Source organism: Corvus hawaiiensis, chromosome 1 (genome assembly GCF_020740725.1).
Source record: "Corvus hawaiiensis isolate bCorHaw1 chromosome 1, bCorHaw1.pri.cur, whole genome shotgun sequence".
Taxonomy (NCBI): domain Eukaryota; kingdom Metazoa; phylum Chordata; class Aves; order Passeriformes; family Corvidae; genus Corvus; species Corvus hawaiiensis.
The window spans coordinates 95,419,870-95,434,415 of record NC_063213.1 but is presented as its reverse complement, the minus strand read 5'-3'; the positions used below and the strand labels follow the sequence as shown (position 1 = coordinate 95,434,415).

At 52.8% G+C, this 14,546-nt stretch overlaps 3 protein-coding genes across 3 annotated transcripts; 2 read left to right on the top strand and 1 right to left on the bottom strand.

The window, feature by feature from the left end:
• Window positions 1-102: 102 nt before the first annotated feature.
• Window positions 103-3,392, top strand: CNTD1 (cyclin N-terminal domain containing 1). Its single transcript, XM_048316389.1, has 7 exons — window positions 103-496; window positions 589-664; window positions 907-1,078; window positions 1,510-1,672; window positions 2,127-2,271; window positions 2,649-2,745; window positions 3,131-3,392. The coding sequence occupies exons 1-7, from the start codon at window positions 325-327 to the stop codon at window positions 3,290-3,292; spliced, it is 987 nt and encodes a 328-aa protein (XP_048172346.1). The 5' UTR covers window positions 103-324; the 3' UTR covers window positions 3,293-3,392.
• A 799-nt stretch (window positions 3,393-4,191) lies between these two features.
• On the bottom strand, window positions 4,192-8,272 carry BECN1 (beclin 1). The gene is made up of 11 exons (XM_048316377.1): window positions 8,117-8,272; window positions 7,967-8,034; window positions 7,830-7,888; window positions 7,356-7,446; window positions 6,966-7,102; window positions 6,623-6,817; window positions 6,270-6,416; window positions 5,625-5,774; window positions 5,479-5,539; window positions 4,883-5,025; window positions 4,192-4,582 (listed from the first exon to the last, which is right to left on the bottom strand). The coding sequence occupies exons 1-11, from the start codon at window positions 8,241-8,243 to the stop codon at window positions 4,414-4,416; spliced, it is 1,347 nt and encodes a 448-aa protein (XP_048172334.1). The 5' UTR covers window positions 8,244-8,272; the 3' UTR covers window positions 4,192-4,413.
• A 168-nt stretch (window positions 8,273-8,440) lies between these two features.
• Window positions 8,441-14,536, top strand: PSME3 (proteasome activator subunit 3). Its single transcript, XM_048316372.1, has 11 exons — window positions 8,441-8,550; window positions 9,140-9,172; window positions 9,464-9,526; window positions 9,978-10,082; window positions 10,379-10,427; window positions 11,028-11,140; window positions 11,624-11,692; window positions 11,905-11,972; window positions 12,127-12,181; window positions 12,426-12,512; window positions 12,973-14,536. Exons 1-11 carry the CDS (start codon window positions 8,509-8,511, stop codon window positions 13,051-13,053), a joined length of 765 nt encoding a protein of 254 aa, XP_048172329.1. The 5' UTR covers window positions 8,441-8,508; the 3' UTR covers window positions 13,054-14,536.
• The last annotated feature ends 10 nt before the right edge of the window (window positions 14,537-14,546 follow it).

Here is a 14,546-nt window from a genome sequence, read left to right as displayed (position 1 = left end):
GCCCGAGCGGCGCGCGCCGTCGAGTGGTTGGCTGAGGCCCAGCGCGTGCCCGTCGCGGCATCGGCGCCTGCTGATTGGCGGAGCGAGGTCACGTGACGGGAAACGGCGCTGAGGCGCTGCAGCGGCGGGAGCCGGGTCTGGACCGGGACCGGGGCCGGGGCCTGCCCGAGCCCCCGCCCCTTCCCCGCCACCTGCCACCGAGGGGCCGTCCCCTCCCAGTGCGGTCTTCAGGCGGCCGGGAGGAGCTGGAGGAGCCCTGTCGCGGTCTGTCCCTGTGGGGCTGGTGAAATCATTGTCCTTACGGCTTCGGCCCTGACCCGCTAAATGGGGTCTCAGGTGCCATTGGAACCCCGGGGCCGTGACTCAGGCCCCATGTTCAGTGGGGTTGCTCCTGAAATTATTGAGGACACACTGATCCACTTGGCCACGGAGAACGAGCAGTACTTGAGTGAGCTGCCGGAGCAGGCTGGGTACTTCAAAGAGACACGGATCGTGGGTGAGGCTTAGCTACAGCAGCTCCTGGGGCAGGTGACAGCTGTACAGTGAGCTTCAGGAGACTGAAATGAGTGACTGCTGTGCTTTTTGTAGAATTTATATTCCTTCTGTCTGAAAAATGGCGCTTGGACCAATCGACACGGTACCACGCAGTGGAGTTACTTGAAAGGTAATAAGAGTCCTGAACAGCATTTCCCATTCTCTGATGTGGTTGTAGTGCCCGTGCCCTGTCCCACTCTGTCCCCCTCACACAAACCACACATGACTAATGTGCGTGTTGAGGGCTTTGCCTCTTCATTCCTTTAATCCAAATTATAAATTCTGTGTATAGTCTTAAGCATCAGTGGAATTGCCTTTCTTCCTTTTCCTCAGCAGACAGAACCATTCTCTGAGCAATTGTGGGTTTTGTAGGTTCATGATCAAGCAGGTAGAGCAGATGTGTGATAACAGCAGGAACGCTAAAGGTCGTGACCAGGGGCAGAGGAGCAGCTGGAGCTCTGTGAGGGATCAGATAGCCAACACCTTTGTCCTGCGGCTCGTGTCGTGTGTTCAGCTCGCGAGCAAGCTCTCCCTGCACTACAGCGTAAGCCAGCTCAGCCTGCCCTTGCTTTAGCAGTGTGCTTAAACCTGCAGTGTATGAACCTCTCTTAAAAATAGATTTCCTTTTTGAAAGACAGTAGTGATAATGAAATGCCAAGGACATGACATTCCCTTTAGGGCAGGCAAATTCCTACTCATCCAGTAACAATTTGCTCTGTTCCCAGTGCTGGGGGGAAAAAAGTGCAGGAAAATCTTGGCCTGTGGTTGTCAAAAATCTTGTGTCTACAGGGGTTCACACCTGACTGGGGATGGTTTATTGAGTGGAGGAAACCTGTGGGAAAGGTCAGAGCTGGATTTCTCATGCCAGCTCAAAGGACAGGCGGGTGAGCTGCAGGAGGAGAGAGGTGACAGGACACTTTGTTCCTACCAAGTGCTTTATTTGCCTGGAAGACATTTTGTCTCTTTTTTTTTCAGAGAGTGACCAATGACACAGCTTTAAAATTTCTGCAATCCTTAAAATACTCCTACACTAAACAGGAGTTGCTGGAGTCGGAACTTGCTGTTTTAAACACTCTGCACTTCCACATCAATGTGTCAACTCCGTTGGCCTACGTGGAATTGCTTCTGGAGGTTCTAGGTGAGAGTATCAGTCAGAGAGAACGGGAAGGAAGTTTTTTAGTAGGGTCATAGAGCTGCTGCCAATCTGAACCAAAATGTCTCGTATTACAGATTTTTGCACATGGAACTGTTCAGATTGTCCAGGGCTTCACTTTTTAGATAAGAACTTTGTCCTTTGTAGAATGTGATGAATGTTGTTGGACAGCCAGTCATGACTCATTCAGTAAAAGATTAAGAGTTTAAAGGCTGTGAACCTCGTGCCAGGCCACATTTCCTACAATCACTCACCATTTTCTTGGCTCTGGTCTGACAGCCTGAATTTCAGAGTGAAATTATATTGAGGCTCAGGGATCCTGTGGCATTCAGAGACAGGGCAGTTGTCCTCAGAACTCTGTCTCTCCATAATGGTACCTGACACTCCTGATTGAATTTAGTGACCCAAAATGTGGGACTGATGGTGTGATCTCTGCCAGGATACAACGGCTGCTTGCTTCCTGCAAAACCCTTACACCAGCTGTGTGTAGAGCTACTGGACTTCTGCTACCTGACCAGAGAGACCATCTATGACACTTTGCTGAAGATTGCCATCGAAAACTCCACACCAAGCAAACTGCAGATGTAAGGGTCTTACCTGACAATGACTTAAAATAACCCTTTGGAATTAAAACCCTTAAAAAAAGCTAATAAATAGTAGCATAACTCTCATTATGCCATTTTGAGGTATGTTTTAAAAAAAAAAAACCAAACTAATTTGGGGGACATTCATCATTGTTTCTGATACACCAGTTCAAAGCAACATGCTTCTCCACAGCTGCTTCACAGGCAAGGAAAGTGTTTCACCTGGTTGTTGAAGTCCAGCCTTGCGCTGTCAGTTCCAGCTACTGGTATTGGGCTTTGGTTGGCCTGAATAAGCCAACATATCCTGGGCATTGGCAACTGCAGCAGCAGAACTGTGAAGCAGCGTTTTACACCTGAACACACTTTTCCTTCTGCAGAGCCAAGTTTTTAACAGTGAAGGAAGATTTCATGCTCTTGGCTGTTGGAGTCATCAGTACAGGTGTGTTCATCCTGAGCCCTGACCACTGGGAGCAGGTACAGTCGCTGCTGAACACGTTGGCTCTACAGGGACACAATGCCAAGGTGGTTTATCTGTTTCAGCACAGCAAGGAAACGGGTGGGGCTGCACTGGGAGTGGCATGAGGGAGGGAACACCTCTGTCTTTTTAGCAGAAAGCGCGTGGGCCTCTGTCAGAGCTGAGGGCATGGGGCAGTTCTGTGTGCAGCATGTGCTGGCACTGGTGAGTATCCTCACCTTCAGTGCTTCACAGCCAGAACAAAACTCCACAGGCAACGTTTCACTGGCAGGTAGAGAAGCAATCTCATGGGACAACTCCCTGTGAAATGCACCCATGGAGCAGTTACTCTTGTTAGTCTGTAAACTGACGGCCTTTAGCTGCTGTATCTTTTCTTTTTTTCAGGTTGTGGAGCATTTAAACTGTATCACTGGCATTACTCCACAAAGCATTCTGGAGTTCTCCTACGCTGTGGTGAGGCGCATAGTTGGCAGCACCACACCCGAGCAGCAGCACAGGAACTGTGGAGCCAAATCTCCCAAGAACAGAGTTCTGCCTCAGAAATAGAACCACCCTGTCCATCCGGTCACTGGTGCAGCAGCAGGAACTGTCACACTGCTGACAAGTCTCTCCTCTGTGACACTGCCCAGGCACCAGGGATTCTGTGACAGCCCATCAGGCACGTGTTAATTAGCAAAGCTCATCCTGCTGGGCATCGCACTCATGCTCTGAAGGGAGGCCCAACAGCACCATAGCGTTTAGAAATGCCCCACAAGATTTACTGTAAGAGCTGCATCTTCTAAGTTGTGAATCTAAGTTCCCTTTGACCAAAGAGACTCCTCAGAGGAGTTGTGTTTGAAAGGTGCTGCCATGCCTGGGGCTCAGCTGGGACCGGGATCGCTGGGAGCAGCTCTCACACCCGCATTACAAACGGGGCTGTGCTGTCTCCTCTTGCTGCTTTTATACAATCCCTGTCTCACCTGTGATTGTTCCCTCTCTGCCAGCACTTGGAGCCCGTTTGCTCTTGCCCTACCACAGCCAGCAGTGCCCAGGCTGCGTGTCCCTGTGAGTGCCAGGGGTTAGTGCCAGGGGTTTGTACTGGGCAAGGCACTGCTGGCTGAAAACACCTGGAGTAAGGAATAGCTTTATTGTTTCCTCAGTGCAGCCCTGTGCAGGAACAGGCTGCAGGAGAGATTACAGTGTTAAAATGGTATCAAACCTTGTGTAAGTTCAGTAGCACAAAGAAGTGCTGATATGACTTAGAAAATACTTTATTTCAAACTGTAGTTACTCTTCAATGACCAGGCAGAGTTCTGGGAGTTTTTTCCACATTATTCCCTGTTTGTAATGTTCTGCTTTTCCAACCTTGCATTAGCTGTAACAGAGCAGCATCAAACTCACGGTGTTCTGAAGTTTGACAATGATTGACGTGCGTGGCCATAAACCCCAAAAATACCAGTTCAGAATCCATTTAATAGCTGAGTTTTATTCTGTTCAGCTCAATGATACAACTTTGCATATTGCTTTTCTATAAACTACTTGTAATAATGGTATTTTAAATAAAGTGTCTTGTGGATTTTTGGTATTGTAAACATTTTGTACTGGTTAATATTAAGAGACATATTAATTTGTCTTTCTCCACCACAACGCAGACACTCCACAGCTGCCAGGCCAAGTTCTGACTTCAGTTATTTGTTATAGAATTGGGATGAGACCCAGGCAAGGCCCCATTTCAGGTTAGTTAACATGAATTTTAATGCTTTTGTCCATTGCTCTTCAGAGTTAAATTGTGTTTTAATTGAGTAAGAGCCACCACTGCCACCTGTGTCTTCAATCTTTCCTTTCTCCACGTCCATCCTGTATCACACACAAGGTTTAATTAGTGCATTCCTACTGCAAACATTTAATCTCACTATGACATCAAGCACTAAATTTTAAATCTGACATTCATGCTATCCTGTCAGAATACTTTGTTTTTAAAGGGAATTGAGCAGGCCTCAGGACTTCCCCAAGGGAGCTGGCTTTAAACTTCAATGAAACTAGCAAACACACATCATAAAGAATTGCAGATGATTTCTGAAAGCCAGGACTGAAACAGCAAGCAGTGCTAGGGGGAGCATACTGGGGTTAATTTGACAGTTTTGTGGCAATACTCACCTGTAAGGCAAACAAAACCGAGTTTCACCTTTTTCCACTTCCTCTTTGAACTGTTGCACACAGTCCAGGAATGCCACCATGGCGTGATCAAACTTATTGTCCCAGAAGAACCTTAACCCTCCAGAGCAGTACAGGGGGAGCTCCTGGAAAAGAGGTTTGTATCAGGCACACCAAGCACTTGTTTTTGATATGGTCAGTGCAGCTTTTTAACCTCACATGAAGCTTAAATTTGTCATGAGATGCTGAGAAATGGCTTGTGGCCCAGAGCAAGTGTGACTGGTTTTATGCAAGTACCTGCCATGTGTGGGCACGTGTTCCTGACTTCCACCAATCCCCAATCAGGCCATCTACCTGCCAATCACCCCAAAGCATGCCATCTGCCTCTGGCCAGGTGTAGTGTGTCATTCAACAGTTCTGTCACTTTTATCACCGCTGGCTGGCTTTGGAGTGAGATGTTACCATGTTGGAGGAGCTGGGGCAGCCAGCTCTCCTGGACTCCACATTCACAGGGACCAAGTTTGTTTCCTGCATCCCCAGTGTGACCAGGGCTCTGGCACTCAAGCTCAATGTCCCAGGATTTGTATGGGATCTCTTACCTTGGATTTGTCCGTGAGGGACTCCAAATACGAGTGGTTGCCATAGGGGACAAGACGGTATCTGAAAAAAGGAGACAGAATTCAAAGGCACCCGAGTCTGCCTGTCCTCTGGGCTGTAAGGGAACTGTGTGTGGTAGTGCATATACCTCTGAAACTTCAGGCCCATTTTGTTGGCCAGGGCATGCAGCAGCAGCACAGTCTGCCCCCAGGCAGCGTTGATCTCGTTCCACTCCACAGGAACGCTGGGGAGACGGCCAAGTCTGAAGTTATTTATTGTGCCAAACTGCCCGCTGTGCCTGTGATAAGAGAATTATAAATAAGTGTGCTGGGCTGGGAACAGCTCGGGAACAGCTCCTGGCCTGATAACCAAATAGGGGCTGTGTCCCACCGGCACTGCACACACAGTGCCAGCCGTGCACACGGAGGGTTTGGGCCTATTCTTAACAAGTCTCTGTAAATACCAAACACTTGTTCTCTTTTGGTTATAAAAACACAACAAAAACCCCAACCAGCCCCCCCAAGCTACCTGCTCAGTGAACCCCGATGCCAGTGTCACCGCTGGCCGGCACAGGGGTTCCCAGTGTGTTACTGGGGCTGGCGAAGGAGCCGTTTCCCAGTCCCACAGCCTGGCACACCTTACTCAGCTGCCACTCCTGGGAGGTGGCATTCATTGCTTTGCTGTGAGGTAACTGTGAGCTGGCTTGCACCTTTCCTGTCAAATGCAGTGACTTAAACAGCCTCACACTGCAGATTCCAAGAAAATTGATGTAACATTCCAGTGTCTACATTACCAGATGTGAAAGGTTGCGTTGAACACGTTGGTTTTCTTTAATTTATCCAACTGCATCTGGGCATAGCGCATTTGGTTGTCCACACTTTTCAGCTCATCATCCAGCTCCAGCTGTTGCCTCTTGAACTCACAGTATTCCTTCTGATACCTTTGAGCAAAAGCAAGACAAGAAGGGCTGAGTGCTGGCTGCTACATCAGAGTGACAGCTCTGCAGGCCGCTTTGGTCTGGCCACCTTTCCTTCTGCAGAGAACGAGCCACTGGAGTTTGAGCACATTTACAGGTTTCTCATGTTACAACCTCATTTATCTGTTGCCTCCAACCCCTGCCACAAGCTGCAGCTGCAGCTCACTCACTGAGCCTCCTCCTGCTCCAGCCGCTCGGCCTCTGCCCTGACTCTCTCAAAGTCCTCAGCCACAATCTTGCGGTTCTTCTCAACATCCTCCAGCTCCTGAATCAGCTGCTCCTCCTCCAGTGCCAGTTCTTTCAGTTCTGTCTGCAGCTTCTCTTTATCATCCTCATTCATCTGTTCCAGTATCTCCAGACATCTCCTAAAGGATGACAACAGGATTACCAAAACAGGTATCCTGGTAAGTCCTGCACTGCCAGTCCCCAGTTCTGTGTCAGCCCCAAGCTCTCTGCACTGATCGTGCCTCAAGCTACAGCAGCTCTGTCTCGGGTCATCGCTGGATCACTCACTTGTAGTTCTGGCACTCGTTCTCTGTGATGTTGAGCTGTGTGTCCAGCTGGTCCAGCAGAGTGTCTGTGCACTCCTCACACAGTGGGTGATCCACATCCGTCTGCCCAGACATGATGTCAAAGAGGTCGCCAGTGACCTGCAGGAAGACCTCACATTAGTGCAAGTGAAACCACACTGCCTGCTGGTTTTCAGCAGTTTCAGTTTGCAGAAGTCTTCTTTTGCAGATCAAATATTGATTCAAATAATCTGGCTCACCGGAACTACTCACCAAACAAACCCCTGGAAAGCAAATGCTATGGGAAACTTTGCAGTTTAGTTTTGCAGAGCACCAAGAAAAACTGAAGCTCCATTCCCAAGCATCTGAGTTTACCAGCTCATGACCCACTTGCCTTCAGCCTCCGGCTGAGGTTTTCCATCGTGCCACCATCCGACGCCTCTCCGATGAGTGTGAAACTGTTGGCACTTTCCGTTGACATCATTCTTGGAAAGAACGTTACTGAGGTGAGTGTCAAGGTTCATGAGGAGGCAGCTCAAGTGCCACACCTGAATCTGGGGCTGGGTCAGGGAAAAGGGAGAGCAGGAGACTGGGGCAACCTGTGTTTTAGGGGCTCTGTTGGGTTTGTGCTGACCCGCAGCTGAGGAGCAATGCCCCAAGAATGTGCAGTTCTGTGTTCAAACTGCCAAGGAGCCCGAGGGCCACGGGGATCCTGCAGGGGAAACTCTAAGGGGTCACAGGAGCTCTCCCGTGTGACCTCCCCACCATGGGGGGGGGGGGGGGGGGGGGGCAGGGCATTCTCAGGCGGTGTCACAACATCGGCTCAAGCTGCGCGGAGGGAGCAGCCAGGCTCCGAGCTAGGCCATACCTGGCTGGCGGGATGAACCTCCTGGACACGCCATCCTGCCGGTTCTCCGCGAAGGCTTCCTGGGGGCAAGGAAGCATCGTTACCGGCAGGCCCGGGGGAGCTACCGCCGCGCCCCACCGCGCCCAGCCCGGCCATACCTCCGTCAGGGCGCTCTCCTCTTCGTGCAGGTCCCCGGGCCTGGCAGGGGCTGCGGTCACCAGCGGGGCTGTGGGAGAGAAGGCGTCAGCCGGGCCCAGGCCTGGGCCCTTACCCCAGCGCCGGCCCCCCACCCCGCCGCGGCCCGGTACCGGTGAGCTCCTGGATGGTGAGGCGGTCAAGGACTTTGAAGGAGGTGTCGAGCTTGAGCGGCTGGCAGCAGCGCTGGCACACGAAGCTGACGTGCGCGGTGCCGCCGCCCGCCCGCGCTCCCTCCATCGCGCCGCCCGCGCGCGCCCCGCCATCGCCGCGCGCCGGACGTGACGCAGGCGGGGCGCGGTCCTGGCAGGGGTGCGCGGGCCGCCCGCGCCATTTTCTGTGTCCCCGCCCCGGGCGGCCGTCGGAGCGGCCAGGACCCGGCGGCGCGTGCGCGCGCGGGGTGTCACGCGGGCGGCGGGCGCGCGCGGCATTGGCGGGCGCGCGGCGTGAGGTCATTTCCGGTGTGGGCCCGGGGAAGCGGAGCGGCCCCGCGACCGGACCCGCCATGGCCTCGCTGCTCAAGGTGGACCCGGAGGTGAAGCTCAAGGTGCGCCCACCCCGCTACTCGCCCTGGCCTCGCCTGGCCTGGCCTGGCCTGGCCCGGCCTGGCCCGGCCGCCGCCTCCGCCCCGCCGGCCCGCTCCGAGCTGGGTTGGTGCCGGCCCGGGGCGGGGCGGGCTTGGGGCCGCCCCACGGTGCCTCCCGGCCGTTCCGCCCTGGCCGCCGAGCGCGGCCCCCCCGCCCCGACGAGCCCCCGGTGTCCCCACCCTCGCCCGGCCCTGCACCGCCGGGGGGGGGGGGGGGGGGGATGCGGCCGGCGCTGTCCCGTGGCCGAGTCGTGCCCCGGCGGAGCGTGGCCGCTGGCCCGGGGCGGCCCGGCGGATCCTCCACCCCGGCGCGAGGCACGCGGGTTCCAGTTCCCCGCAGCGCCCGGAGTCCGGGGCGGGCGGACAGAGCCGCTCCCGGCGCCCCCGGGCAGCTCCCGCTCGGTATTCGCAGACTCCTCCCGTTCTCCGCCTTTCCCGGGAGAGCGGGAGCTGGGCTGGGAGGGTCATGCGGCTGCCGGGCTCGGTGCGCGGCCTCCCCGGGCCCCGCTGGTCAAGAGCGACCCTGACCTGTCCCTGTTTCACTCTGCAGGTTGACTCCTTCAGGGAGCGGATCACGAGTGAGGTGAGTCGAGCAGGAAAGAGGTTTTTGGCCATGTCTTTTTGACAGACTGGATTGCCGGCTGAGCCTGCCCTGGAAGCTTAGCAACACCTGGGCATCAGTCACCCACTGCAACGAGGTTCTAGAGCCTCGTGGCTCTCTTCTCACCCGGGCATTGTTTGGTCTTGGCAGCAGGAAGAACTTGCATTCTCTCTGTTTCCTGCTCGTGGGCAGATGATTTCCCTGGTGTTCCTGCCTGCTGGTGGGAGCCGTGTGGCATTAGTTTCACATCGCTGTTTGTTCTTTCTTTCTCAGGCTGAAGACCTCGTAGCAAACTTTTTTCCAAAGAAGCTGTTAGAGCTCGATGGGTTCCTTAAGGTAGGGTGTGCCTTGTGCTCTGTGTCCTTTTCCATTTTCAGCTGCGTGTTGAAAGGGATGTGGCAGGTCTCCTCACAGCTGCTTTGTGTGCATGTCACCTTGTTGCAGAGACACGAGGCAGCAGCTAGTGGCTCACATGCACTGCAGTGCTGTTGGCTCTGGAGGGGGTGCTGCATTTTGCAGTTTTCTTTGTGTGATCTCTCACATTTGTCTTTCTACATGTTCCCCAGTGGGCTGTCCCTGGCAGTCCTGGGGTCTCACACAGACACCAATAGCTGACCGTGGCTCCTGGGTGGGGGGGTCACAGCCTATTGCTAGGCCTTTTGTTTTCGTTCATCCTAATTTTACAGTTGGACAAGAGGGAGGTCTGAATCTTTTGTCTTCTCACGGTGTTTGGTGTGGCAGAATTTGTTAGTTCGTAATTAAATAAGAAATCTGCTTTATTTTCCAGGAACCCATCCTGAACATTCATGATCTTACTCAGATCCATTCGGACATGAACCTCCCAGTGCCTGACCCAATTCTTCTCACCAACAGCCATGATGGACTGGATGGGGTAAGGTTACTCTCTTGGCTGTGATCCCAGCTTCTATTAAAACTGCATGGTTTGCTCTGTGCTGGGGTAGGATGTTCTTATTTAACAACAGGCCTTGGCCCAGAGGCTTTTAGAGATTGATCTCTCGAGCCTGGGAAGTCTGCTGGAGGTAACACTGCTCTGCAGTCCTTCTTGGGCTTTAAGGAAGAGTGCTTAGAAACCAGGAACATGGCAGGGCTCTAAGTTTTCCTTTTTTCCTTTGCAACACCTTTACAGCTTACGACTAGTTTGTGAGTAAAACATTTTGTATATTTTAGCCAAATATGAAAAAGAGGAAGCTGGAAGACCACGAAGAGACCTTTCAGGGTAAGAATTCCCCAGCCCCTTGTATTGCTGCCTGCCCCCTGAACTGCTGCACTGAGCCTTGGGGATGCAAATCATGTGAGCCCCACTTGCCCTGCCCTGACAGCAGCTGCTGCTCATACAGGCCAGAGCCTGACCTACAGATGTCTTGATGTGGAGGAGTCAGGTTCCAGCTCTTAGAAGCATAATTAGTACTTCTCTGACAGACATAACTAGTACTTGGCTTGAACTTGGCCTCCTGACAGAGGCAGCTGATCTCCTGGTGGCTCTGTGCAGTTCCTCTCTTTGTCTGGAAGAAGATTCCAGGCTTTGGATTAAGCTGAGACAGAAACTTCTTGTACATGTGCACCAGGAAAACCCTTTGTGCTCAGCCTCAGCATCCACGAGCTCTTCAGTCTCATCCTGCTCTGTGTTTTCTCTTTTCCTTCCCTTGTGGTAACTGCTGTTATCCCATGTCCCGTTTCCCCTTCCCTACAGGTAGCCATAGCCTGGCTCAGTCCCTTTCTGGCCTTTGTGGGAGATGAGGCTCAGGTGACCCCTCGGTCCGACCGTGGCACGGCCGTTCCCGCGAGTCGCTCATGCTGGGGTTTGTCTCTGCTGCAGGTACCAAAGTGTTTGTGATGCCCAATGGGATGCTGAAGAGCAACCAGCAGCTGGTGGACATCATCGAGAAAGTGAAACCAGAAATCAGGCTGCTCATTGAGAAGTGCAATACGGTGGGTGTGAGCCTGGAGTAAGGGGAGGTAGCAGGGTGGTTTTACTCCTGGAGAGGGGACGCTCTGAAAGGAGCGGGTCCCTCTGTGCTGTAGATGAGGAAAAGCAGGGCTTTGCCCTGTCTGACAGTGGCTGGGAGGCAGGTGAAACCCTTGGGGAGCTCCTTTGTTCACCTGAAGGAGAAGGATGTCGGTTCTCAGGCCTCACGAGGCTTTGCTTTGCCCTTCTTTTGCACAGGCACGGACTCCTGCCAAGAGCTCCTTTGGCATGGTGAGGAGAGCTTCCCATGGGAAGCTGGGCCTCTGCTGGCTTGCATGGCATCCCAGGCATGTGGGAAGTGATCTTGGTAGTGTTATAGGTACATAAGGGACCTGCAGCCAGCGGTGTGGCAAAGGCAGGGTCCTGGGAGGCTTTTACTGACATTGCTGAGAGCAGTCTTTGCACAGGTGTTGGCATTGGTCAGCATTGTGATCTCTCCACTGCAGGTCAAAATGTGGGTGCAGCTTCTCATTCCCAGGATAGAGGATGGGAACAACTTCGGTGTTTCTATTCAGGTGAGGCACTGCTCTGTGGTCCAGGGACTTGCATCTCTGGGGTTCCTCTGAATCTTTCAGTTCATGGTGTCCAGCAGCTGCAGTCATGGGGTTGGTTTAGGTTTTAAAACCCAAACCTGAGCTTGATGTGGTGCTGCTGAGACATTGTTTTCCGAGCCCTGAAGGCCAGCTGCAGCCTCCTGGAGCTAATAGCTTCCTTGTCTTCCTTGCAGGAAGAAACAGTTGCTGAGCTTCGGACTGTGGAGAGCGAGGCAGCATCTTACCTGGACCAGATTTCTAGGTAAGCACGCAAGAACAGACTTCATTTTTGGGATCTCCTTGGAAAAGGAATGTGTTTGGGAAAGGTCCCCCAGCTGCTGTGACAGGGCAGCTTGGACCTGAAAACAATCCTGGTGCTGTTTATCTGAGCTTTAGTCTCTCCCTTTTCCTGCCAGATACTATATTACAAGAGCAAAGTTGGTTTCCAAAATAGCCAAGTACCCTCATGTGGTAAGTCACCGGGGACATGGAGATTTGCATGTTTATGCTGCTGCTTTTTGGGACTCTTTGAGCTGCTTTGTCACCATCTTTTTTGAGCTGAGGGTCCTGGGGGAAGAGGAGGGGGGATTATACAAGGATTGAGGGCAGCAAGCTGCAGTGGGGGGTTCCTTTGTGGAGGGCAGGACCCTCCCTGAGAGTGTGGGAGGCTGAGCTGAGCTGAGCTGGGCCGCTGAGCCGCGTCTGCTCTCGGCAGGAGGACTATCGCCGCACCGTGACGGAGATCGACGAGAAGGAGTACATTAGTCTGCGCCTCATCATTTCAGAGCTGAGAAATCAATATGTAAGTGGAAACACAGAGCTCACACTGGCTCCTCGTGCAGCAGTGGAGAGCCCTTGTGATCCTGCTGCTGCTTGTCTCCCCTTTCCCCCCGAGCACGTCCACTCCTGGCAGGAAGCCTGCCTGCTTCCCGCTTTTGCTCCAGCGGGACGAGCCAACTGTTGCTTCTCCACCATCTCCTAGAGATGCAGATGTTTCCAGCAGTGTTCACAGGGCCCTAGTGCAAAATATTCTTGCCCCCTCTGTGGGAATCTGATCCTAAGCTCTTCATACAGTACGAGCCAATCCTAGGGTTTCTGAATAAATGTTTTTGGTATTACATGTACTGGCTGAAGGAAGCCCTTACCTTAACCAGGTGTGTGGTTGAGGGGGGTGCCAAGGAGAGTGGTGCTGCTGTGGTAACCAGTGCTTATGGTGAAAGCTGGATGGCTTCCTGTCTGAGTCCTGTTCTTCGTTTTTGCAGGTCACTTTGCATGACATGATCCTTAAAAACATTGAGAAGATCAAGAGGCCTCGGAGCAGCAATGCTGAGACCCTCTATTAAGTGTCAACGTTTGAACTTGAGAACTGTTCAGTCAACTAAAGACCGTCATTGCCTTGGTTTGTTACGTGACTATCGAGATGGGAAACTGGCTGGAAATAGTATTGCATTCTTAGTTAAACTCTAAAGAAATTCTTGCCTAGTTCTGTGATTGGTTTTGTTCAGGTCTCAGGAGCTCTCCCTCTTCCTCTAGTCACTGGTAGTAGAGGCCATGCTGCATTGGACGCCCCAGAGGCTGCTGCAGCCAGGCAGGGACATTCCTTCATGCCTTGCTTCCTACCTGAGTGGGAACACTATAGACCAAGCCCTTGTCCTGTCCCATCTCTTGTCTGGTGGCTGCACTGGGGTCTCTGGGAGCAGGGCAGACAGCCCAGCACGACGGCAGGCCCGGCAGTGCCACAGCAGGGAAGCTCTGTCCCCGCTGCCGGCTGTGGCCAGGCCCCTCTGCCACCAGCTCTGCACTGACCAGGGACCCTGCCCCTTGGCAGCTGAGCTCTGATGCCACTGAGCCGTCTGCACTCCCTTTCTTGCTCTCTCCTGGCTCAGCAGAGCCTGCCCCATAGGTCTCTGCCTCACCAGTTCTGTCTGGATCGGTGCAGAGCAAATGCTTGGAACTAGAGCTGGTGCTGTCCTGGCTGTCATGAGCTCAGGTGGCTTCTGCCATTTGACTAGAGCCACTTTCTTGGCTAAAACCAACGTTCTTTCACATACGTCCCGGTTGCCCCTTCAGCATGAGTTGCTTTTGCCTGGGCTGAGGGAAGGGACGGGCTGGAGATCTGATGCTAAAGTCCTAAAATATCTCTGCATGTGATCAGACTGAGCCCCCCTGTCCCTGGCAGTGCTCCCCGGTGCCTGGGCAGAGCAGACCGGCTGCCACAGCTGGCTGCCACAGCTGGTGCTTGACGGTGAGGGTGGCTGATACCCACCTGGTACCTTGCAGACCTTGCAGTCTTTCCCCTGCAAAGGGCACGCTCCCGTGCCTCGTGACTCCTCTAAGCTGCCAGAACATTTCGTGGTCCATTACAAACCCCTTTGGAAATGACTGGTTGTATTGCGTCAGTTTTTGTGTGTGGCAAGTGGGCCCATAACGCTGCAGGCTTCAAAATTTTCTTATTTATAGTATTTCTACTTAAGTCCCTAATCAGGGAACGTTAAATCATTTGTTTCAGGAACTCGCTGTTTCGCAGGTCTCGCTGTTACACCTGTATATTCTTATTGTGCAGTAGCCTTAAGAGTTGTGTTAATCTCATTGTAACAACAGTGACAAATGGAATGAACTTTCTTCCCTTATTTTTTTTACTTTGTTTTTAGTTTTTTGGGTTTTTTTCTGCTTCCACATCTAAGAGCCATGTTGTCTCTTGCTGGTTTCCCAGGGATTTGCCCAGAGTGCGGCGGGCTGCTGGCCCTTGCTATAGACTCTTCTGTTGTTGTTTGTAGTAAGTCAACTCTTAGTCTTCCCGCTAATAAATATTCAGTAACAAACCAACTGCGTTGAG